The sequence below is a fragment of the Oryctolagus cuniculus genome, chromosome 20, assembly GCF_051225735.1.
Source record: "Oryctolagus cuniculus isolate XC-2025 breed Fujian yellow rabbit chromosome 20, ASM5122573v1, whole genome shotgun sequence".
In the NCBI taxonomy this organism is placed as follows: domain Eukaryota; kingdom Metazoa; phylum Chordata; class Mammalia; order Lagomorpha; family Leporidae; genus Oryctolagus; species Oryctolagus cuniculus.
The window spans coordinates 18,263,158-18,289,269 of NC_142886.1; the positions used below are offsets into that span (position 1 = coordinate 18,263,158).

General features: G+C 41.4%; 1 protein-coding gene across 33 annotated transcripts in view; it reads left to right on the plus strand.

The window, feature by feature from the left end:
* Window positions 1-26,112, plus strand: part of RAD51B (RAD51 paralog B) — a 657,779-nt gene that overhangs the window by 200,766 nt on the left and 430,901 nt on the right. Inside the window, exon 9 of one of the 33 annotated variants that reach the window (XM_089322164.1) lies at window positions 5,108-5,314. The exons of the other annotated variants lie outside the window; for them this stretch is intronic. Within the exon in view, the coding sequence (XP_089178290.1) occupies window positions 5,108-5,200 (93 nt within the window). The 3' untranslated portion in view covers window positions 5,201-5,314. Of the gene's footprint in view, window positions 1-5,107; window positions 5,315-26,112 lie in introns of those variants that run through there. 33 annotated transcript variants of the gene reach the window in all.

Consider the following 26,112-nt stretch of genomic DNA (forward strand, 5'->3'; position numbering starts at 1 on the left):
CCCTCAGACTTCCTCTTTGCTGTGGATCTTGCTGCTGAAATGACAGATTCAGGCCGGCGCCATGGCTCACTTGGCTAATCCTCCGCCTGCGGCGCCAGCACTCCAGGTTCTAGTCCTGGTTGGGGGGCTGGATTCTGTCCTGGTTCTCTTCTTCCAGTCCAGCTCTCTGCTGTGGCACGGGAGGGCAGTGGAAGATGGCCCAGGTGCTTGGGCCCCTGCACCTGTGTGGGAGACCAGGAGGAAGCACCTGGCTCCTGGTTTCGGATCGGCGCAGCGCGCTGGCTGTAGCGGCCATTTGGGGGGTGAACCAACAGAGGGAAGACCTTTCTCTCTCTCTCTCTCTCTCTCTCTCACTAACTGTTCCTGTCAAAAAAAAAAAAAAAAAAAAAAAGACAGATTCATTTGTAAAGTGCTCACTTGTCCACACCTAAGAATGATATTTTAAGCTTTTGTGGAAAAAAGAGAGATATCACAATACAGTATACATGAAGCCATAACTTTCCTTTTCTTGGGGGAATAATTGTATTATTTATTCCACTGTTGGAATGTAGTTTAGATTGGTTAATGTATCAAAGAGGAACTGACTGTATTCCACAGAACTTATTTTCCTTAATCTCATACATAGTAAGTACGGGTAAGAATATATATAAACATTTATTTATTTATTTAATTTGAACAGGAGAGTTACAGAGAAAGAGAGGAGGAGACAGAGAGAGAAGTTTTCCATCTATTGGTTCCCTTCCCAAATGGCTGCAATGGCCAGGGCTGGGTCAGGTTGAAGCCAGGAGCCAGGAGCTTCATTCAGGTCTCCCACGTGGGTACATGGGTCCAAGCACTTGGACCATCTTTTGCTGCTCTCCCAGATGCATCAGCAGGGAACTGGATTGAAAGTGGAATAGCTGGACTCAACCCAGCACCCATATGGGATGGTGATGCCGCAGGCAGTGGTTTAACTCACTGTATCACAGCTCTGACCCCAAGCATATCTTTTGGGTAATGAGTGGTTTGTAAGACTTGAATGATCAAAAGGTATTGAAATGCACTTAGAATTTCATCATATACCTGCTCCTTATAATAAAGATAATCTGGCAAAGTCCCTGACTTCAAAGAGCTTGATCCCCTCCATTTGATTTTTCCCAAACATTAGTCAGTAGAACATCACTCATTATTTTTCTGATATCCACATACCTCTTGTATTTTAATTTACTTAGTAAGTTTTTTAATTGACTATTTTTTAAACTTAGCTTTGTCCTAAGTGATTATACCCATGGATTATTAGGTCCAAGATGACAGTTATCTAATACCTATTAAAATATTACTGTTCTAACAATTACAAATTTAAAAAGTTTCCCTGTGTCTCACTGTTGGTATGTGTGCCACACTTTGGGAAGTAGTATAGGAATAGTCAAAGCTCCACATAAGGCTAAACAGTTTTGTTTATTCCAAATGTCAGTGTTGTACGTTAATAAGCATTGCTGTTTCCATTTACTAAGTGAAGAACCTGGGGCACGAGTTTGGCCTAGGGTTAACCCCTCTTTAAGGTAGTGGCACAGTCAAGTGTCTGAGTTCCACACCTGCTTCTGGCGCCTGGTTCAGTTCCTGCTGTGAAGATCCCAGGAGGGTGGCTCAATAGGCTAATCCTCCACCTTGCGGCGCCGGCACACCGGGTTCTAGTCCCGGTTGGGGCGCCGGATTCTGTCCCGGTTGCCCCTCTTCCAGGCCAGCTCTCTGCTATGGCCAGGGAGTGCAGTGGAGGATGGCCCAGGTGCTTGGGCCCTGCACCCCATGGGAGACCAGGAAAAGCACCTGGATCCTGGCTCCTGCCATCGGATCAGCGCGGTGCGCCGGCTGCAGCGGCGGCCATTGGAGGGTGAACCAACGGCAAAGGAAGACCTTTCTCTCTCTGTCTCTCTCTCACTGTCCACTCTGCCTGTCAAAAAAAAAAAAAAAAAAAAAAAAAAAAAAAAAAAGATCCCAGGAGGCAGCAGGGATGGCTCAGGTGACTGGGTTCTGCTACCCGTGGGGAAGACCTGGATTGAATTCTCAGCTGCTAACTTCAGCTCCAGCCAGAAGCCCTTGTGGAAATTTGGGGAATGAACCAGTGGAAAGGAGTGCACATACTCTCTCAAATAAATGATCTCTAAAAATAAAAATTAGTGACTAAACTGAAACATCAGAGGAATGACTTGTACTGGATCATGAGGGAAGCCAGAAGTTATATGCCCAAGATCTATAATAACCCTTGCTACTCTTAGCTGTATTAGCATCACCGGGGAGCTTGTTGGAAACACAAAGTCTCTGGCCCCATTCCAGACTTCCTGAATCAAAATCTGCATTTTAACAAGATCCCCAGATGACTCTGATACACGTTGAAGTTAGAGAAGCCTGAACTAGACCCAGACTTTCTGCTTCCCATTAAAGAGAAGAGGCCAATGAGTTGGTCATTGGTTTGGTCTCCTTTTCTCTATTCATGTTGTATTCTTCATGCCGTGCTGTTTTGAGTTACAACTATTTTTAAGAAAGTTGGTATTGATAGGAAGGTAGGAGATAATAGTCTCTCCTAAAGTTATCTTTTGTCTCCTTTCTCCTTTTCTTAATTGGTGGTGTCAAGACTAGGCTGAGAGGGTCAGTATTTTCATTCTTTTCTCTCATTATTTCCTTCTCCAAAAGTCACCGATTAAGTTCCAGCCCTTTGGCACAGCCTGGTCATTCTTTTCTGGCTTACCACAAACCTGAGCACTGGGGACAGTCTGCAGCCCCATGGCTAACTCTCAGTTATTCCTGGATGGTGTTAATATGAGGTGTGGCATTCTGACTCTTCCTTCTGCATGCAGCTCTCTACCACTCAGGTGTTGTGGTGCTTGGTTTTCCTTTTACTAAGCTGTGTCTACCCCTGTTCCCATGAGAGCCCCGTTTTCATTCTAGCTTGCTCCTCAGTGTTGCTGTTGCTCTCCTATTGTAAGTTTAATGTAAACAGCAGCCTCAGGAGATCCCATTCAGACAATCTCTGGAAATGGTCAACGTGTTGGCAATTTGATGATTGAGTCTGGTAACATCTGTAATGTCTATGACTGATGAATGTTAGCTGTCTGTAGATTTCAGGGTATTCTAGTGTGTCCTCAGCATTTCAGCTGTGTGTTGTCTTTGTGGTTTCTTCGTAGAGTCTCCCCGCAGGGTTTCTAGATACTACATGCTATTTGTACAGTTACAGGCCCCCTTTTTCGGTGTTTATGTGGTTGTTTATTGGGTTTCAAAGGTGGTTAGTTATTTGAGTAGAGTTGGATTTATTCACGAGACCAGAGCTTGCTTTCTTGCTCATAGTGGCCAGATACAGGTTATAATAGTTTTCTATTTTCTTAACTTGGAATGGTTTTAAACGGAGTTGACTCATTTGGATTATAGAAGGTAATAAAAGAAAACTATATTCATCTCATTTTGCAAAGCAAGAGACAAAGATTTCTTAAAGATTTATCAGCCAGCTGTAGACTCACACCTCTCCTCGACCCAGATTTTTTTTTTTCCTCCTGGTCTTCAATTTTGCAATCATTTAGAAATGAATGTTTTTTTTTTTTTAATTTTCCTCCTTTCTGCCACATTTTTTGTACACACCCTTCTCCCCTCCCCTTTGCCATACTTTTGTTTCCTTGAGAAAAGGAGAGTCCCTCTTAGAGTGTAGAATAAACATTGCTTTGTCAAATGTGACTTATTTATGCTGCAGGGGTTGTCAACGTATACACAATAGAGAAGGTGATGGGGGCTGCTAGGCATGCCAAGTCAGCACTCTGTGCGTGTTGGGGCCAAAGAGCATGTTAAGGAGGCCGAAAAAATTTTAACAAGTCAGAACATTTTACAATTTCCATATTTATCAAACATGTCAAGGGCTGGGATCACAAAGCCTTCCAGGGATTAACTGCCTCTAGGATTTGAACTGTTTTATTAAGATGGAGGAAGCCAAGTTCTCAACACCCTGTGATTTGCTCTAATAACCACAATAGTCAGAGTGTAGGTGATCCTTGCTGAATGAAAGGTAATCCTAAGGCTAAAATGCTCTTTGAATGGAAAAAAAGAAAAAAACTTCTTTCAACAGATGAACTACGTGTGAATCTTTCTGACAGTGCTTAGGAGTTTGAAGTTTATTTACTAAGGGCTTGGTTTTATTAATCCTCTGGTTCTTGGTTCTTGACCTTTGCACCTGAGGACTGAGACTGTGGAGCCTGAAGGTGTTCGGGGACAGGCTGGCATTCCCAAACAGAGGTGGCCCGTTGGCTTTTGGGGGCTGGGTAGAATATCCTAGAGTTATTCTTTGTTTTCGAATGTTTGGCAGATCCCAAGATGCATTTTGCCAAGCTCTTCCATTTGAATCATAGTACAGGAATAACTTGGGTAAGATTCAGTTGGTGATTCATTCACATTCAACTGATCAGAACGCAGTTTTGGAAGAGATATTTACTTACTGAGAAATATTAGGAGGTTGATAGATTTTTAGTACTAAGGTTTTCTTAGATGAGAAGAAAAATGGAATTCAAGTCCCAGATATTTTCTTGAAGACTTGGAACCTGAAATACTGAACTAAGTAGTTGTTTCCACATTGGTCTGTAGCACTTTCTCCACTAAAGCAGACCAGACTCCTGTGGCTTGATATGCAAATCTTTAGAAGGGTTGTAGTGGTCTGCAGCCTGGGACCAGTGCTTAAGTTAAAAATTAATGATAAAAAACAGTTTTCCGTGAGTGAGTAGAGGGAGCAGCTCTGTTCTGGAGAAGTAAGTTGGAATTAGAAAAGAGAGAGGGAGAGAGAGAGAGAGAGAGAGAGAGAGAAGAAAGAACTCAAGCATAAGGTAGATCCTTGGCTCTGGAGCCAGATTGCCACAGATGACAAAACCCCGGAGAGGACTAAAGTTCTATGAAGTGCCATGAGGTAGCTTTTCCATTACAGTTTATAGGAAAGGCTGTAAAGAAGGAAGCATGCTGAGACTTTACAAATGAGAACGAGGCCGTAAACTTTTAAAAGCACCGGGAAAGGACGTGGCTAAATATGGCACCCAACTCTTGCCCATCAGGCTACAGCAAGGCCTGATGATAAAAACAGGTTTCTTCTTGTTTACTGTAGCTTCCCATCTTCGGTTCCTGGCCCAGAAAAAGCCATACCAGCAACTTGATTGCCTGTGTCCTGGGGAAGACAGCAGTGCTGATAAGCACCTAGCAGAAGCATTCTAAACACATTCACGAGGACATTCTCCTCTTCAGATGATTTTGAAACCACCCGGTAGGAACTGGGTGTGAATTCTAGTTCTGAATTCTGCAGATGAGTCCCAGCCCAAGGACAGAGTGATAGTCTCATGTCCACTGCAGTGGGTGGAACGGAGGGAGATGTAAGCATATTGTGAGGATCCTTGGGCCAGGGTTGGTGGTTTTCTTTTCTCTCTCAATCCAGAAGGTCTTCAAACTGCATAAAATGCCAACGCGGCGACATCTGTTTTGAGTCCTCACTCTTATATCCTTACGCTGACTTAACTGGTTGGTGAAGACCAGGTGATCTTCAGAGATCCATACTGGTTTAGGTCACCAGGAAAAAATCCACGTTTTTCTTCTTCAATTTAGTTATTGGCTATCTTGAACAGGTACCTTATAGAAAAGCTAGCCTCTTCTCTTTTTATCCCTGCACCTCTTTCTCTACTTGTCCTTCCTGCCTTCCCCTTCTTCCTGGTTTAATAAGTGGGTGCTTATAATGCCCCGTGGGAACACTGTTGCATGTTATTTTTACCTAGCAGTCATGATGTATTCTGTGTTGCAGCAGGCAGGAAAGGGTAGATCCCATGACTCTGATGCTATTGCTTTTTAGAGAATGGAAATGACTTGTTATATTATTGAGGGCTGGCCTGGGTTTGGATAATAGAAAATTTGGGTAAACATTTTAACAGCAGTTCTTATTTTACATATTTCTTATTTCCCACAGAGCCTTTTGCACTGCAAGGGCTGAATAAAATTGTTACCAAATTTAATTTGGTTAATTTTTGAGTGTGAGGGAAGAGTGTTTAATTCTGTGTCTGAATATATAATCCAGGAGCAGTGGATGATATTTTCTGCCAAAAAACCATTAACTTTACAGGAAACATGCCAATGAGGAGCATACAGGTAAAAAGGAACTCAATTTAGTTTTTACAAGTTCTCTTTTTTAGAGAGAGAAACATAAAATGCTCTGAACATCTGCATTTGAAATTAAAATCCATAAGCGAAGCGTTCTCAGGAGTAAAAATGAAACAATAATTGGAAAATACTGTAGTTCTGTATTTATTACAGTTTTACAGTAGATGTTAGTGAGTTGGGGAGAAGCCAGGGTGTCCTATGGGGTGGGGAAAAGAGCAAGGTGAGCAGACCCTCAGGGATGATGATTTAACTGCTTAATGTCATTGAAAAAAATCTCTAAGTCTTTTCTTTTTATAATGCTTACAACGTTAAGTTTTAAAATATAAATATTTTGATGCTTTTTAAAAAATTTGTTTATTTGAAAGGGAGAGAGACAGCCAGCCAGCCAGCAACAGAGAGGTCTCCCATTCGCGGGTTCATTCTGCAGATGTCCACAGCAGCTGGAACTGGGTGGACCAGGCCTGCCCCACAGGGTGCACGTTAGCAGGAAGCAGGAGTCAGGAGCTGGGACAGAGTCAGGACTCGAACCCAGGCACTCTGATAAGGGAATGCAAGCCTCCCTACTGCATTTAATCGCCAGGCCAAACTCCTGCCCCTCAGTACTTTAATTCTTTCGGGTTGGAAGTGGAGGCTTTCCTTGATTTTCTCTTCGGGTGCAGCAGCAGGACCTGCACAGTCCTGGCTCCTCCCCTGGAGATCCCAGAATATCCTGTCCGTCGCAGAGAAAAAGGTTCTGTGGCACGGTTGGTTCATCTGGTAACCTTTTAGAGCATTGCTCTGCAAAACTTTCAAAACCACCCATGCTTTCTATGGCTTTCAGTTTAAATTGGACTGATTGTTGACACTTCTCCATAAATCAGATGAAATTATTTAGAGGTCCAGTTTAAGCTCACTGGATGTGTTTATGGCAACTGTACTTTTAAAAGTGTTTTTAAAGAAAGGCTCTTAGGGCTCTGGAATTTTCTTTTTTGGATTCTAGCATTTCCCATGTTTCCATTAAGAGGCATGCTCACATCATGTACTCACTTCAGGAGGCTTTTATTATAATATGGACCACATAAGTAAGTTTTATTTATTTATAGCTATATAAATAAAAAGCTTACTTTTAAATAGAAACCTTAAGTCTTTTTATTACATTAAAAATTTGTATTCTTTTTTTATTAAGATTTATTTTATTTTATTTATTTGAAGAAGAGTTACAGAGAAAGGTAGAGAAAGAGAGAGAGGGAGAGGTCTTCCATCCTCTGGTTTGCTCTTCACATGGTTGCAACAGCAGGAGCTGAACCGATCTGAAGCCAGGAGCCAGGAGCTTCTTCCAGGTCTCCCACATGGGTATAGAGGCCCAAAGACTTGGGCCATCTTCCGCTGCTTTCCTAGGCCATAGCAGAGAACTGGATCAGAAGCGGAGCAGCCAGGACTTGAACCTGTGCCCATATGGGATGCTGGCGCTGCAGGTGGTAGCTTTACCTGCTATGCCACAGAGCTGGTCCCCAAAAAATGTAATTTAAAGAATTGACATTTTGAGATCTGATGATTGTTTATAGCCCTTGTCTCTATGTTGAGCAACAGTGCTTTTTTTCTTACTATTTGTTGAACTCTTTACTTAGTATAAGTTTAATCTTATGAGTATAAAGTAAACTCAAAGTAGATCATTGTAAAAATTAAGAGAGGGAATAAGGGAGGAAGGAGGAGGAAGGGTACGAGTGTGAGTGGGACAAGGGTAGGGTGGGAAGTATCAGTATGTTCCTAAACCTATATATATGAAATGCATGAAATTTGTATACCTTAAATAAAATAAATAAGAACAAAAACAAACAAACAAACAAAAAACAGAGATGGGTGGGCATCTAGCCAAGTGGTTAGATGTCTATGAACCACGAGGGAGTTATTGGGTTTGATACCCAGCTCCAATCCTTTTTTTGTTGTTGTTAATGATTTATTTATTTATTTATCTAAAAGAGCTATAGAGAGAGAAGGAGAGACAGAGATATCTTCCATTTGCTGGTTCACTCTCCAGCCCACATGGCCACAACAGCCAGGGCTGGGGAAGGCCAAAGCAAGGAGCCAGGAGCTTCATCTGGGTGTCCCACATGGATAGAGGGACCCAAACACTTGGGCCATTGTCCACTGCTTTTCCCAGGCCATTAGCGGGGAGCTGGATTGGAAGTGGAGCAGCTGGGACACGAACCAGAGCCCATATGCTGGTACTGCAAGTAGCAGCTTTACCTACTATGCCACATTGTGGGCCCCCCAGCTCCGCTCCTGATTCCAGTTTCCTGGTAGTACAGACCCTAAGAGGAGTGGTGATGGCTCAAGCTGTCATGTCCCTGCCACCCCTGTGGGAAGGAGATTGTGTTGTAGAGGTTAGATTCCTGGCTCCTGGCTTTGACCTATGCCAAGTCCCGGTCTCAGCCCAGTCCCAGTCCAGGCTATTGGGGAATGAACTAGTGGATAGGAGCTCTCTATGTGTCTCTGCTTTGCAAATAAATTAAAAAGTTTTTTTTTTAGAAACCATCTTTAAAACAAAGTGAACAGAGAGAGAATGAAAATTGTGGGTTTCCACTTACCAGAGACAATAAATCCCTCTACCACCCATTCTGTTCAGAATTTTGCTAGTGTTAGAAAATTTCAAAGTATAACCATAAAACAAGCAAGTATCTTTTGTACAGAATTTGAAAGGAATGAGGAAAGGAAAAATAAAGAGGAAAGAGCATCATCTGTCACACCATCACCCCGAGAGAATGACTGCTTTTTCGTATAATTCTGTCTAATCTTTCCCATGTCTTTGACGTCCTTGAACTCCTATGATGACTAAACTCTTCCTTGGGCTGCTGCTGTTTTCATCAACTAGTACTTTATGTAGTCATTTTGACAATTCTAATACACCAGTCACTGTGTTAACTATTTAACAAATATGAAAGTACTTCAGAAAGTTCATGGAAATGGAGCTAAAGGTAAGTTTATTTTGCTGTGAACACTTTTGGAATGCACCCATGCGAGAGGTCTCTCCAAAATGTATGGCGAATGTGTGTTATGAAACTCTATGTGTGGGTGAGGGTGAATATTCTTTAAGTGGGCTTCAATGTATGAATGGAATGGAGACCACAGTGAAGAAAACCAGAAAGCTTGAGTGTGGGCTCTCTCGTGTTTGCTCTGTCTTCTTGAGGTTTTATTTTGGAGGGAAGAAAGAGGAACTTGACCTCTTTAAAGAATGAACTATTTTTAATTGAAATTTTATCTGCAGCATTTAGTGTGTCAACAAGTTTGAAACAGTGAAGTCTTATCAGAGGAAAGTCTGCTTTGAAAATGATATGGAAATATTTGTTGGGTGTTCACTCCTCCAACGCCTAGATGAAATATACAAGGGAGTGACTGAATTTTACAATATTTAGATAGCTACACCGTGAGTAATCAAAACATTCTTTAGGTGCTTAATAAGAGGTTGAGATCAGCCTACCCAGAGCTCATATGATAGCACTGGACCCGGAATCAGTGGCTTGGAGACTTTGATAGTGTTAGAGGCCCAGGACCAGGCCAGCTCTTCCCTGTAAAGATGCCAGGACACAGTGGAGGGAGCAGAGTTTGTACTGACACGTGCCCAGGAAAACCCATTCAACTAAGGGCCCCAACGCGTCCACCAGCCCCAGAGCGTCTCCCCCAGACCTCCTCTGAGTCACTCCTTGCCTGTCCTTCACCTTCTAGGTTCCAAGCGTCCAGCTTCCCTCCAGGCAGGCAATTGGTGGTGGCTCCAGGGTGGGTCCCAGGCCTCCTTGGAACTGCTATAAAGATTCTGAGATTTTATAGCAAGAGTTGCCAAACAATCCTTCAACATACCTCTTGGTTTTGCCCTTGTGTGTCCATTGCCATGGCAAGATTCCAATCCAGGCCTTTGTGACTGTCAGCCTGCTAATCCGCCCCCTTGCTTCTTCCTCCATGCCTCATCCTCTTACATGCCATCTCCAGCTTTGTCTTTCTAAAGTGTTTTCCTCCTGTCACTCTCCTACTGGAGAATGCCTTGAGAATGGAGACTGCATTTCTCAGCTAGTCCTTCAGGGGCCTCTGTGATTTGCCTGCACCCTGCTGGTACACTTTAGCATGAAATTCCTTTGGGCATGTATTTCTACTTGTATACCTTTAATTGTAGTTTCTCACAGGTCTAGAGAATCCTTGCTTTTTAATTATTCAAAGCATTCTAGCCCTCAAGTCCTCTTTATCCTGTCGCATAATCCTGATTCCGTCCAACTAGGTCTTTCCTTTCTCAGTACTTCCCCCGAAAGACAGTAAGACAGCATCATACAGATGAAGCCATGATTTCATGGAACCTATTTTCTCAACTGCATTACAAACTGTCATCACAGAGGCCATCACAGTAAGGCCAGTACCCTTCAAAAACTGATTCCTTTGGCTGGCATTGTGGGGTAGTAGAATGCTGACATCCCATGTGGGTGCCGGTTTGTGTCCTGGTGGCTCCACTTCTGACCCAACTCCCCGCTAATGTGCCTGGGGAAAAGCAGCAGCAGATGGCCCAAGTGTTTGGGTCCTGAAACGCATGTGGGAGACCTTGATGAAGCTCCTGGTTCCTGGCTTCGACCTGGTCCAGCCCAGGCTTTGGGGCCATCTAGGGAGTGAACCAGCAAATGGAAGATATCTCTCTTTCTCTCTCCCTCTTTCTCCATAACTCTGACTTTTTTGAGTGTCCCTATAAAAAATGCAAATTTTTTTTGAGAAGAAATTTACCTTCCATCTCCTTCCTCACTTTCCACCATCTCTTTAGGCATACCCATGAACAAGCTGTGTGTCTCTCTAAATATTTACCAGGCCCATTGAGTCATAGATAAGTATACCATAGTTAGTGATATAAATGAGAAGGGAGTGTATTTTTCTATTAAAATCCTTCCAAGAGAATGCTTATGGCAACTGTAGGAAAAATATTTTTTAAAGATTTATTTATTTGAAAGAGTTACAGAGAGGCAGAGGCAGAGAGAAAGAGAAATCTTCCATCCCCTGATTCACTCCCCAAATGGCTGCAACAGCGGAAGCTGGGTTGATCTGAAGCCAGGAGCCGGGAGCTTCTGGGTCTCCCATCTGAATGTGGGGTCCTAAGGACTTGGACCATTTTCCACTGCTTTCCCAGGCCACAGCAGAGAGCTTGATTGGAAGTAGAGCAGTCGGGTCTCAAACAGGCACCCATATGGGATGCCTGTACTACAGGGAGCAGCCTTACCCATTATGCCACAGTGCCAGCCCTTGTAGGAGAAATATTAACAAGGGAAGGGAATTAAGTAGAAAAAATTTGATTAGAAGTTGAATTATCAAATATATATATTTGCAAATATATTTACAAGTAAATATTTATATATATAAATAGCTTTTCTCTGCACCATTAAATAACCAGCAGTAAACAGAAAGAATAACTGTCTCCTTCACAGTTGCCAAAAATCTTTGAAATATTTAAGAGTAAGCTAAAAGGAAGCTGTTGCCAGACTTCTAGAATCCCAGTTTTCTTAAAAAGTAGATAAAGTAATGTTAAGGTTTATATAGAAAAATTAAAGCATAAAAATACCCAAGAAATTTATGAAAAAGAAGATCTGCTTTTTAAATTTAAATAAAAATACATATTGAACATTTTCTCTGTCCTACTAAGTTCTTCTTCAACATGATTTTTAATGGCTATATGATATTTAAACAAATTTGCCATCATTTATTTCAGTGTCATTTTTTGAAATTTAGGTTGTTTCCTCCTTTTCAGTACTTTTTTTTTTTTTTTTTTTTGCTATCAAAGGTGTGCTATAGGGAATGTTCTCATGGGTAAATTCTTATGCACAGCCTTGATTATTTTGGCAGATAAACACCTAGAAGTGAAGTTGCTAGATGAATTTTCACATTTTGAATAGTTTCTTTAAAAACATTTTATTTATTTTGAAAGGCAAAGTTGGAGAGGAGAGAAAGAGAGAGAGAAAGAGAGAGGAAGAGACAGAAATCTTCCATCCGCTGATTCACTCCCCAAATGGCCACAATGGCTGAGGCTGGGCCATGCTGAAGCCAGGTGTCAGGAGCTACTTCTGGGTCTCCCGTGTGGGTACAGGGGCCCAAGCACTCAGGCCATCCTCCGCTTCTTTCCCGGACACATTAGCAGGGAGCTGGATCAGAAGTGGAGCAGCCGGGACTCTAATTTTCACATTTTTAAGACTTTACCACAAGAGTGCTCTCTCCTGCACTTTGCTCATAATGTGAGACTTTGTTATTTTAGTTACTAATGGAATTTTTCTTTACTGGAGAGAGTGAACAGGGTTTTCAAGTTGATTTGATATTTAATCATGTATTTTTCTTTTCTGGTAGCTCAGTGTTTCTTTAGAGTAACGTAAAGGGAGTCAACTTAATAGCTTACAAAATTAAGAAGGAAACTGCTAAGGTTTAATGCATTTTTAAGGTGTAAATGGTACACACAGGTAGGCAAGTTACATGAGATGAACAAATTAAGATTCCGATTTTGTTGAAGATGACCGGCAGATCTGGGTTCTCCTCATCTCACTCTGCTTCAGCCTCTAGGGAAATTAGAACGTTAACTATCACATATATTAGTTGTCCCATCTTAAGGAAATAAGTCACGAGCAGCATTTTGACATCTGGAACATCCTATACCAGAAATCTCTCAAATTAACATTTCTTCTTAGGTCCAGCGTGGATGCTATTAATCAACAATAATAGTAATAACTAACATTTCCTGTGTCTAATATATACTATGTGTTAGGTGCTGTGCTCTGTACCTGAAATGGAATATTACGTTTTTTTAGCCGATGAGGACGCTCACCTGCTATGCCGTCAAGTGAGAGGATGGAACCCAGGAGTCGGCCTCATTACTGCCAATTATAGTCTTTCCTTCAGCCCAGCCTTTGTTTCCCTACTCTTGACTCTTTTGCCTTATCACCTTTTGTCACTTACTCTGTTTCTGTGTTGGCACCTTCCTTTTATGTCTCCCTGCCATGACTTATGTTACAAGGATAGCAAACTGCTATTTATTCCTTATCTTGTTGCCCGTTAGTGTTTCAGGTAGCCATATTTGTGTTTAACATGCATAAGCTTGATCTGCATCTTCTGAAAAAGAGAATAAGTTCTGCTGCCCATTTAGTTGGAAAGAATAATTACTTCTCTTGATGTTTGATTGAGCTGTGGGCTTTGTGTTTTAAATGTTGATTAGTTCTCTAATAAAACAGTCCTTTCAGAACTGGGAAGCTGGAGGAATAGTTCTTAGACCTTTAGAATACAGGTTCTTTTTTCTTGAGTGGGTCCTTGAGTTAGTTTTCTAATCTGTAGTCTCCTTTCCTACTTATCGGCATCATGGGTGGTTAAATCATTCACTTGAAATATAAGGTTTATTCATTTGTCCTTGTTGATATTTATTTTTTATAGCATTTACTCCCATCCTTGTTGACTGTGTGTGTTTAAAACATCAACAATTTTGCAAAAATCAGAACTGTACAATAAAGTATACTTAATATAAGCCTCACCTCTCTCATTCTTTTCCATTCTCGTCCCTACATTTTTTCCGCTTATGTCACCTCTAAGTATCCAGTCTCTTCAGTTTCTCTTTTCTCCTTCCTGTGTTTTTTTTTCTAGATATTTATGTATTTTGGATTTGAGCATGTACTTATTGTGTTTATTATTTACACAAAATGGCATAGATTGATATTCTTCTGCACTTTCTTTTTAAACTTAATGCGTCCTTAAATCATCTCCATCAGGTCATATTCTCCCCATTTTTCTTTGCAATCAGGTAGGATTTCATTGTGTTAAAATACTGTGAGATTTCACTTTTGAATCAGTCTTTGTTTTTAATTGTTTTAATTGTCTTTTCCCTCTCGCCTTATGACGAGGTTGAAGAGCTCGTTGTATTGCAGTGACAATAGTGTATTGTACTCATCCCCTAGACTCAACAATTTAGGAATAAACTAACATTCCTGATAAGTGAACAGAAAACTGGTCTAAATATGTGATCATTTTAAGCTTTGGTTTACACATTTATTAAAATGAAGTCATTGTTCCAGGTGTTCTCTGGTGTCCTTTTCATCTCTAATATTTTTTTTAAATATGACTTGTTCAATACAGCTAATTTGAATATGTGAGCGTTAATTTTTAAGTTCTTTTCAGAGCCGCTTTTAGGGAGATGCTTTTTCTTTTTTTTCTTTTTTTGCCTTTAATGATAAAGTATATAAATTACTACCTTTTATTTGCGGATCAGCAAGTATCATGAAGATTCTTGAATATTCTTGTTCTATTTCAATGCATAAATAAATCCATGGATTTTCACTCCTGCAGGATTTGTTAAATGAGAACAAGCATGTGGTAGTGGCTACAAGTTCAATATGGAAAAATAGATACAGAATGGCTGGCGCGCTGCAGCCGGCGCACCGTGCTGATCTGATGGCAGGAACCAGGTACTTATCCTGGTCTCCCATGGGGTGCAGGGCCCAAGCACTTGGGCCATCCTCCACTGCACTCCCGGGCCACAGCAGAGAGCTGGCCTGGAAGAGGGGCAACCGGGACAGAATCTGGCGCCCCGACCGGGACTAGAACCTGGTGTGCCGGCGCCGCAAGACGGAGGATTAGCCTAGTGAGCTGCAGCGCCGGCCTTTCAGTTACCTCTTGCTTGTGTAACATATAACTTCAAAACTTAGTGCCTGAAAGCAAGAGGAATATGTATCACCCTCATGGTTTCTGGCTGGGTGCTTCTGGCAATGACCGTCTCCTAAGGTTGCAGGCTGGCCAGAGCTCCAGTCCTCTGAGGATGGGACATCTTGCATGCTGGCTCACTTTGCAAGCTGGTGCTGGCTTTAGTGCTGGCTGTCCTTAGAGTGAGCCATCAAGGGTCTGGCCCTGGCAGTTGCGCACCATCACTTCCAAGTGGGATTGGTCACACAGATCAGCTGGGAGTCCAGGATCAAGAATGACTCAGAGCACGAGCACCCAGGGCCCCCTTGAGTCTGGCTTCAATGACCTTTTCTGTGCTCTTGAAATACTGCTCCCATGGCCCTCAGTGTGTTATATTACCCTTTTGCATTGACAAGGATCTCCCTTCCCCCCCTCTTTTTTTCTTTCTGCTGAGTTCTAAAGCCTGGCATTATTTGCTGAGAAATATATACATATTTAAATATATCTATTGATTTGGGTGGAGTAAGCTCCAAATCATTGATGCTGCAAATGACGCTAGTTGGATCAAATCTGTTTAATCTTATTTAATGGCAAAAGCAATCACTGGGGGAAAAAAAGCCTTTAAAGAGAAAATGTAATGGTTCTTTGCAGCGGTCTTTGGACTTTTTACCACAATCATCAGAGTTGGCTTTCATGATTTTTTTTATTTATATAAAGAGAACGATTTCATGTATTTCAGATATACACGTTTAAGGATATGATGATGCTTCTCACCCTCTCTCCCTCCTCTAAGAGTGTATTGTATATTATGTAAACTATTAAACAAATATGTTTTTAAATGCCAGTTACAGACTTCAAATGTACCTTCAGAGTGGGTGTTTGGTGTGGGTTGCTCCACTTGAGGTGCCTACATCCCATCTAAGAGTGCTTGGGTTCAAGCCTGCGTTCCACTCTCCATTCTGACTTCCTGCTGATGTGCACCTGGGGAGGCAGCAGGTGATGGCTCAAGTGGTTGAGTTTCTGTCATACACATCGGAGACATAGACTGGCTTTGGTCTGGCCAGCTCTAGCTGTTGTGGACATCTGGCGAGGGAACCAGCGGATGGGAGCTCTCTCTGAGCCTGTCTGTCTCTCTTTCTCTGTTCTCTGCCTTTCAAATAAATGGAGTTAGTGAATTAAAAAAAAAAAAAAGTAATGTATTTACAACTATGAGGCTGTTTCAGAAGAAGTTCGGGGAAAGTGGAATTAAAAGATAAATTTAAAATCCATGCCTTTTTTTTTTTTATTATTTTTTGACAGGCAGAGTGGACAGTGAGAGAGAGAGACAGGTCTCCCTTTTCCATTGGTTCACCCCCCAATGGCTGCTGTGGCCTGCGCGCCGCGCTGATCTAAAGCCAGGAGCCAGGTGCTTCTCCTGATCTCCCATGCAGGTGCAGAGCCCAAGGACTTGGGCCATCCTCCACTGCCTTCCCGGGCCACAGCAGAGAGCTGGACTGGAAGAGGAGCAACCGGGACAGAACCGGCGCCCCAACCGGACTAGAAACCGGGGTGCCGGCACCGCAGGCAGAGGATTAGCTTAGTGAGCCATGGCGCCGGCCCATACATAATTTTCAAAGATAACTATTTTCATGAACTTTTAAAAGTGCCCATGTAAGCCGGTGCCGCGGCTCACTAGGCTAATCCTCCGCCTAGCGGCGCCAGCACCCCGGGTTCTAGTCCCGGTCGGGGCGCCGGATTCTGTCCCGGTTGCCCCTCTTCCAGGCCAGCCCTCTGCTGTGGCCAGGGAGTGCAGTGGAGGACGGCCCAGGTGCTTGGGCCCTGCACCCCATGGGAGACCAGGAAAAGCACCTGGCTCCTGGCTCCTGCCATCGGATCAGCGCGGTGCACCGGCCGCAGCGCGCCAGCCGCGGCGGCCATTGGAGGGTGAACCAACGGCAAAAGGAAGACCTTTCTCTCTGTCTCTCTCTCTCTCACTGTCCACTATGCCTGTCAAAAAAAAAAAAAAAAGTGCCCATGTATATAATGTTGTTCAAAGTTCTGTAGAATTTTCTGAAAATTCTTGCACAAGTCAATTTAGATATAGATGATAGTATTTGAAAATAGGATCAGATTATAAATATAGGCAGTCCGAGGATTTCTATTTAATTTATAAAATGTTGAAATGTATTTGCAAGCATCTGAAAAAATAACAGAATTTGAGAATCAAAATTCCATCTCATATCAAAATTTGTTCAGTCTCATAGACATACATGCCCTTTCTTATTAGAAAAATTGCCAGTTTTTTCTTTTCCTTTTAACTTTTAAGTTTGTTATCTAAAAAAATTGTGCTAATAGTGAAGAAATATTTAAATGATAATAAAATCAGCCATCTTATCAACTTGAAGTTATCTGTGGCCTTTTAATTCTTATCACATAATTTACTTTTCAGTTGTCTTTCTTCTACATTTTTGTAAGCACTAGTAATTGATGGGGGAAATAATATGTGAAAAGTTGGCGTGGAACTCAACAATTTATGATATATTTAGTTCTAGCTAGAGTGCATTTTAAGAAAAGCTTCTTTGTTAATTAACTCAGTTTGGCTAGAATGACTTTTGAGGAGTATAATCTGATCATTTATGCACAATTGATTTACCAATTTTCTGACTTTTGTGTGCCCTTTGTGTATTTTGTCATACACCTTTGACCCTTTTTATTTGGCCTTTCCACTAGAGGGCAACCACAGGTGGGGAAAACAGTAACTTCATCAATTGCTTTCCAGTTTAATTAGTAGAAAAGGCAGTCCATGCACATGTTTTGTTTGCTTGCTTTCAAGGCTCTTTGCCATGCAATCCCCTAGAACTTCTCCAAGCACTGTTACCAGTTTCCAAAGATGCTTCCGAAGATGTGTGTATCTACTTTTCTTTTACACTCTTAGTTGAACATGTTAGTTGCATATCATGCATAATTTTGGTACCTTGCTTTTTTTCACTAATACAGCTGATTTGTTTTAAAAGCTTACACAGTATACTATTGTATCTGTATACTATCATGTATTTAACCTAACTCTATTGGTGGACATTTGTATTCCTTCTAATTTTGGCTATTGATAAATAATGTATGTATATCCTTTCACTTTTTTGAGTACAGGGTGGCCAAGGTGTGAAGCAACATCCTATTATTGGAGTGCCTGGGTTCAAGTTCAAGCCCTGGCTCCCAGTTTCACCTTCCTGCTAAAGCAGACCCTGGGAGGCAGCAGATGATGGCTCAAGTAGTTGGGTCTCTGCCACCCGCATGGGAGACCTGGACTGAGTTCCTGACTCTGTGTTTGGTCCTGCCCAGTCCCGGCTATTACAGGCCTTTGGGAAGGGAACCAGTAGATGGCAGCTCTCCGTTGTTCTTTCTGCCTCTCAGAAAAAAATTTTTTAAATAAAATCTTTGTGTAAATATGTGAATTCTGTGGGCTGGATTCTGAGAAATGGAATTTCTAATCAAAGCACTGTGTGCATTTTACGTTTTGATAGATTTTGTGAAACTGCCTAAGAGGTTGAGCCAATTTATACTTCTACCAGTAATATATAGGTGTATCATTTCCCTCACACTTGGCAACTGAAGTTATTTCTAATGCCAGCATTAGAAATATCATGCAACAGACATAAAACATAGCAGTTAACAAAATAATACTTTGTCTTATCCCAAACAGAGTCACCGTTAATTTCTGAAAGCCTTTACCTTCCCATCTGTTGATTCTCTGACGGGTTCTCCTGGCCAGTGTCCTCTCCTAGGGAGCCCAAGTCAGTCTCAGGTTCCCCTCGACAGCAGCTGTGCATGATCCCAATTTGATTTGCCTCTGCCTTTCGTACTTTGTTTCCAGTTCTTTAATTTATTTACTTATTTTGATTTATTTGAAAGGAAGGGAGGGAGAGAGAGAGAGAGGGAGGGAGATCTGAAGCCAGGAGAGTGGAACTCAGTTCAGGTCTCGCCCGTGAGTGATAGGGACTCCATGCCTGAGCCATCACCTGCTGCCTCCCAGGATGTGCATTAGCCAGAAACTGGAATCAGAAACAGAGACGGAGCTTAAACCCAGGTCCTCCACTATGGGATGTGGGCATCCCAACAACTGCACCAAACACATGCCCACTTCTTTTCCATTTCCAGTGCTCCGGCCCTAACTGAAGTCTAATACGGGCTCCTGGACTGTTACAAAGCCAACTAATCTTCCATGTAAGAATTTCCTCCTACTGTAATTCCATCTTCCAAGCACTGTGGTCGGCTTCACAAGATCTGATTATGTAATTCTAAACTTTTTCTTATCCACGCCTAGACTTTTTACATGACCTTCAAAATACAATTGCCTGCCTTTACCTTTCCTTTCCAATTTGTTTCCCACTGCTCTCTCTAATGCTTGCCTTCTCATGCACATGTCACTGTAGTAATTGTGGATTTGCATCATTTCCTGAAACTTCTCTATTTTCCAGCTCAATCCCTTTGCTTCTGCTGTTTGTTGCATCTGCCAGTCACGGCTCCCCTCTGCATATTTGCAAAGTGAAATTCTACCCATTCTTTAAAGCCAAGGCTATGAGCAGGCTCTTCCATGGAACTCTGTTTCCTCATCCCAAAGGAGTTTTTTTCCCAATGTTCTGACTAAGAATTTATTTTGACATTGTTAGTATTAAACATATTTCTCATGAGTACTCTCACTTGTACACATCTTGTGTCCCTCGGATCACTGCTGCGTTTAGAGCAGCAACAATATCATGTCTATCTTGTTGTGCTTCTCTGTCCCATACAAACACTGAGTTGCGAATGCTGAATGTCAAAACCTTTTATTTTGTAGTGATTTTAGAGTCCTCCTCTTTTTGGTTTTAGAATGCGTTAAAATTTTTGCAAATATAGAGAAGAAAAACCGAATTAAAATGGGATATATCGGCCGGCGCCGTGGCTCGATAGGCTAATCCTCCGCCTGCGGCACCGGCTCCCCAGGTTCTAGTCCCTGTCGGGGCGCCGGATTCTGTCCCGGTTGCTCCTCTTCCAGGCCAGCTCTCTGCTGTGGCCAGGGAGTGCAGTGGAGGATGGCCCAAGTCCTTGGGCCCTGTACCCCATGGGAGACCAGGAGAAGCACCTGGCTCCTGGCTTTGGATCAGTGCGGTGTGCCGGCCACAGTGGCCATTGGAGGGTGAACCAATGGAAGGAAGACCTTTCTCTCTGTCTCTCTCTCTCTCACTGTCCATTCTGCATGTAAAAAAAAAGGGGGGGGGATATATCTTGTAGGATTGGTGACAGAAAGGTGGGATATTGTCAGAGGAAGAACAAGCTTTTGGAAGTCATGCAGGTGTAGCCAAATATTCAGTCGCTTTTTAAGCTAATTATATAGAACCATAAACCTGTTCTCTTGTCTTTAAGGCAATTGGAGTAGGTCAGTGTTCCTAACCCTACTTCTGTCACAAAACACATGACAGGTTGTTACGTGTGAACAAGTTTCCATCAATATACTTAAACTTTGCTGGAAGAATATGAGTCTAATTTGAAAGCTTTAGTTTTAATTAGATTTTACAGTTGCCACAGTGATTCCTGGTGTACGTGGTATACCAGGAAGAGGTACGCTGCAGGCTGCAGTTGTGAGCTAAAAGAAACGTGAGCCTCTCTCTTGCTTCCCGTGAGCTGCAACTCCTTTCTCTGAATGCGTGTTGGTTACTGTGAGGTAAATAAAATTATACAAACATTAGTCAAAACATTAACAGTATTTTAGTCATTTGTGGGGATAAATTGTGACTTATAATTGATTTTGACACCTGACCTTATCGAATAGACAAGAAGTTCTTAAAGTTCTTTTCCAACTCTTCTATTCTGATTAATTCTCCTTTCCAAAGGATGGCTGGAAATAAGACAGTGAAAGTTTTTAGAAGTTCCGTGTGACCTGAGTTTATGGTAACATAAGAATAGGGAAAACAAAGTTTTCACTTAATGTAATTGAACATCCAATGAGTATTTCCTACGTAGGGCTAAAACATCCCATGTGAAAATAATTTGGTTTTATGTGAGGATCCTTTCCACCAGATTTATTTTAATCTATCTAATGACTTCAATCATATCAGCATCGGCCAGCAGCAGGATTAAGAAAGAATTTGAGCAAGACCCTGGAAGGTGCATAGCATCGTACAGAATAAGGAGTTGAGAGTAGAGGATTCAGAACAAAAGAGGATCAGTCACCTTGAGGGGACTTGGACTTCCAATATACCTGTCATCTGACTGCTGGTCTCACGAGTCTAGAGAAAAGAAAGGTGCTCCAGGCAGCTTGTTCTTTGCAGGGAGCAGCTGTCTTTCCCACGCTCTGTAGAACTGTCAGGACTTGTCCTGGGGTAGAACAAATGATGGGCCATTCTCCTTCCATGATTTTTTTTCTTTGATGTTAGCTCATTTTATTTACATAAAAAAACTAAGGTTATCTCATTTGAATTTTATCAAACTATAATGACTTTTTTTCTGTGAATATAACTTATTAAAGACAAAAGGCAGGGTGAATGGTCTGAATGGCTAAGAAATTATTTAGAATTTTATTTTTGGTATTCTTTCATGGCTGTTACAATGATTTTTTTTTTTTTTTTGGCATTCCTCATTCCTGAAGATGATGGTTTGAAATATGTTAGATGGTGCTAGATGCAGAGATAATTTCTTTCATCACCATATTTGTACCAACTCATTTAAAAAAGAATCAGCTTTATTAGGTATAATTCATGTGCAGTAAAATTCCCATTTCAGCATAAATATCATTGACTTTGACAAGTGTATAAACCCTTGTAACCATCACCACAATCAGATATAAACTTTTCCATCTTCCTGGTACTCCTGTCCCCAGGCAGTAGTTGACCAGATTTCTATCAGAGTAGATTGTTTTGTCCATGCAAGAATTTCATAAAATGGAATCATACAGTACATACACTTTTTGTATCCATCTTCTTTTGTTCAGCACAATGATTTTTTTTAAGATTTTTAAAAATTTATTTGAAAGACAGAGTTACAGAGAGAGATAGAGACAGAGAGAGAAGTGTTCCATCCTATAGTTCACTCCCCAGATGGCCGCAGTGGCCGGAGCTGTGGTGATCTGAAACCAGGAGCCAGGAGCTTCCTCCAGGTCTCCCACGTGGTCAGCACAATGATTTTTAAGTTGTCCTTTGTTATTGCATGCATCAGTTCATCCCTTTCTATTGCTAAGCAGAATTCCATTGTCCAAGTAGAATTTGTCCCTGTATCTGCTTCACTGATAGGCATTTTGGCTAAGTTCCATTTTAGAGATATGAGTAAAGGTACTTGTAATTTGCACCCGTATTTTTCTATAGGGATATATTTTCACTTCTCTTGAGTGAATATCTAGGAGAAATTGCTGAGTCATATAGTGAGTGAGTAATTTTCCAAGAAACTGCCAAAGTGTTTTCTAAAAGGGTCACACCGTTTTGTAATTCCACCAGCAGTTAGGAGAGTTCCACTTGCTCTACACCCTCACCAGCGCTTGGTATTGCCTGCCTTTTTACTTGAATTCAATCTAGTGAGTATAAAGCAGTTTCCTGGCTTCTAGCTTCAGCCTGATGCAAACATGACTGTTGTGGCCATTTGGGGAGTGAGCCAGTCCATGAAGAGCTGTCTCTTCCTCTCTCTCTGTTGTTCTGCCTTATTAAATAAATAAGTAAATAAATAAATAATTACATATTTAAAATATGTTAATATAGAATATATTTAATTCCAAAGCCATACAAAACCTAGATTAAAAAACAACATGAAAGTGTAGTTTTTTATTTTTTATTTTATTTTATTTTGTGTAGAGATCATGTCTACTGCTGTATATGTGATAGGCACTCTCAAATACCTGTCCCCAATTAGGAGTATAAAATAGCATAACTTCCCTGGAATGTAAGCTGGTGTTACAATAACAGCTTCTTTAAAATTGCCCGTATGGTTTTCCTTATTTCCTAATTATATTATCAGAAAAAAGTCATACATGTATCTAAACACTTACATGCAAATATCAAATATAGTTTTAACCCTATCAAAAAAAGGATCAGTTAAAACTGACTTCTTCAGTTCAAACAGTTGTTATCATGAGCCCTTAGAGAGCTTGCCAAAGGAATTCCTGAGTGGGAGAGAATTTGAACTAACAAATCCAAGGACCCTTTTTTCCTTAAATTATAATATAGCTGGGGTCGGCGCTGTGGCACAGCGGGTTAAAGCCCTGGCCTGAAGCGCCAGCATCGATATGGGCGCCGGTTCTAGTCCCGGCTGCTCCTCTTCCGATCCAGCTCTCTGCTATGGCCTGGGAAAGCAGTGGAAGATGGCCCAAGTCCTTGGGCCCCTGTACCCACATGGGAGACCTGCAAGAAGCTCCTGGCTCTCAGCTTCGGATCGATGCAGTCTGGCTGTTGTGGCCATCTGGGGAGAGAACCAGCAGATGGAAGACCTCTCTCTCTGTCTCTACCTCTCTCTGTAACTCTGTCTTTCAATAAATAAAATAAGTCTTTCAAAAAGAAAACCTATAGCTATAGTATTGTACATGTGTTGAAACTGTTGTTTAGAGATGTAACTTGCCCCAGGTTCTTGCTTAGATAAGCTTTAGTTCATTTCTGTTGCTTCCCCCAAAGTGAATGTGTTTCCTTTAAGAATATAAGGGATGTGGCCTCTCAGAATTCAAGGAGAAGTTGGACATATTGGCCTCAGAAAGCGACTGGGATATCTCAGAAACTCAGCTGAGCCTTGGTTTAGTGCTCTGACATTAAAATCTTTAGCCCCCTACTGCCAGTCTGTGTGCCCCTAAGTGCGAATTCTAAATGAGAGCGACTTTATTTACATACCCTGAGTAGTGAGCCTACTATAGATTTAATCAGCTATGGACAAGGAGTAAGGGCCATATTATGGCAGCAAGTTTTTTTTTTTTTAATATTTATTTATTTATTTATTTGAAAGGTGGAGTTACAGCAAGGCAGAAGCAGAGAGACAGAGAGATCTTCGGTCTGCTGATTTACTCCCCAAATGGCCTCAGTGGCTGGAGCTGGGTCAGTCTGAAGCCAGGAGCCAGGAGCCTCTTCCTGGTTTCCCACACAGGTGCAGGGGCCCAAGGACCTGGGCCATCTCCTGCTGCTTTCCAGGCCATAGCAGAGAGCTGGATCGGAAGTGGAGCAGCTGGATCTCTAACTGGCACCCTTATGGGATGCCTGCACTGCAGGCAGAGGCTTTCCCACACTGTGGCACTAGCTCTAGCAGCAAGGTTTTTTAAATGGGTAAGGAATAGGTTTTCTCTTCCTAATAGTGGTCAATAGTTCTAAAAGATGGACTAAATCATAAACTATAAATAAAAGATATTTATTACTTTTCCAAAAGGTCAGTGGTAAAAATAGGGCTAGGATTTAGGCTGTGTCTGTTTCAGACAACCAGTGTTGTTGTATACATACTATACATACTATATGTAAAGCACCATGTTAGATGATGGGCAAAATGAAGATATATGCTCTGGTTCCTGCCCTTGGGGTTTTTACTGTTTAGACTTCCCCTTGAGAGGACCAATCTACGATTATGTAGAAAGTCTCTGCGTAAACTTTTGAAAAAAAAAATCAAGTTTAATATTAGGGGCAGGCATTTGGCACAGTAGTTAAGTCACTATCTAGGATGCCTGCCTCCCATATCAGAGTGCCTGGTTCAAGTCACACCTCCTCTGCTTCCAATCCAGCTTCCTGCTAATGTGCACCCTGGGAGGCAGCAGCTGATGGCTCAGGTACTTGGATCCCTGCCACCAAGGCGGGAGACCCAGACTGAATTCTAGGTTCCTGGCTTTGGCCTAACCCAGCCCTGGATTTTGCAGGCATTTAGAGAGTAAACCAGCAAATGGAAGATTCTCTCTTCTCCTCCTTTCATATAAAATGAAAACAAATAAAATTTAAAAATGATTATCATAAACTCAAACTCTAAGATGCAAACAGGAATCCTAATCTCCCTCCCAAAGTTAAAATATGAGTTTTATGTTTTATATTGCTAGAAATTTATTAAGTTAAAATGTGTACTTATTCTTTTCATGTCTTCCACATAGAGTGGAAGACAAACGTGGTACCTATCTGTGAGCTACCCACTTTCCTAGATACGTCACATATGTAGCATAAATATGATGTTCAGATATTTATAGAGTATTGTGCTTATATATTTTAGGTCTACTCTTTCTTTTAATTTTTAAGGATGTATATTGATTTCAACTGGATGGTTAAATATTTTTTTCCTGCCTCTGTTTAAGCTGCACTTGGGTATGCATGTTTGAAAGGCATCATTTCTAGTTTAGATTCAGCTCTTGTTCTTTCTCCCAGTGGAACAGTTTATCAACAGAGGATTATAAGATAAAAATAGAATGACGTATATGTTAGGCTTTAAGCCCTCTGCCTTTTTATTTCCTTCCAAATAAGGGCAGAGAAGGTTGTCTAGGTGCAATGTCATTTTTAAAATCCTATAAAGATAACTACCAGCTGACTTAGCAAATTCCTTGGATATTTCCTAAGAGACCAACTGTAGCTGTGATGTAAGAGGTACTTGATTTGTACTTAAATAGATTATTTGCTTTATATTAAGACTGCATGTTTGACTATAACCTGGTCTACTTAAAATCAGGAGTTTATTTTAAATGGCTTTCTAAATTTTCGGTTTATACTGTTGAGCAAGCATTCAGCACAAAGTTCAGAGGCCCTTGGGACACCAGTGATGTATACCCACTGGGGTGTCTGGGTTTGAGCTCTGCTTCCAGTTCTAGCACCCTGGGAGGTATTAGGTGATGACGTAAGCACTTGGATGCCTGCTGCTCACACGGGAGACAAAACTGAGTAACTGGCTCCTGGCTTTGGCCTGGGCCAGCCTTAGCTGTTGCAGGCATTTGGGGAATGAACCAACAGATGAAAATTCTCTGTCTCTACCTCTCTACGTTTCAAATAATGGAAATAAATAAATAAAAATTAAATATAAGTGTATATACTATACCTTCTGGTTTTGGGATTCTCTCTGATCTTAGAACGTAACCAACTTGTTTTGGATAGTTCTCTGAGCTTATCTTTGCAAATAATCATAGTCTTTATAGAGTCTAGTGTGCATTTTAGTTGTTTCCCATTGTTCACATATTGTGAACTCTTGTGCTATTATGATTTCAGGAAAGAGTACTTAATATATAATTAATCAGGACTTCTACAGATAAATTATTTCTCCTCTCCTTTTTTGTTTCATGTAGTTTTCCTAAGTTATGTTTAAATTGTGAACAAAATCTGCTTAGAAACTTACTGTTTAATTTGGATTATACTTGTGGCCATTAAAAAAATTGTGCATCAATAC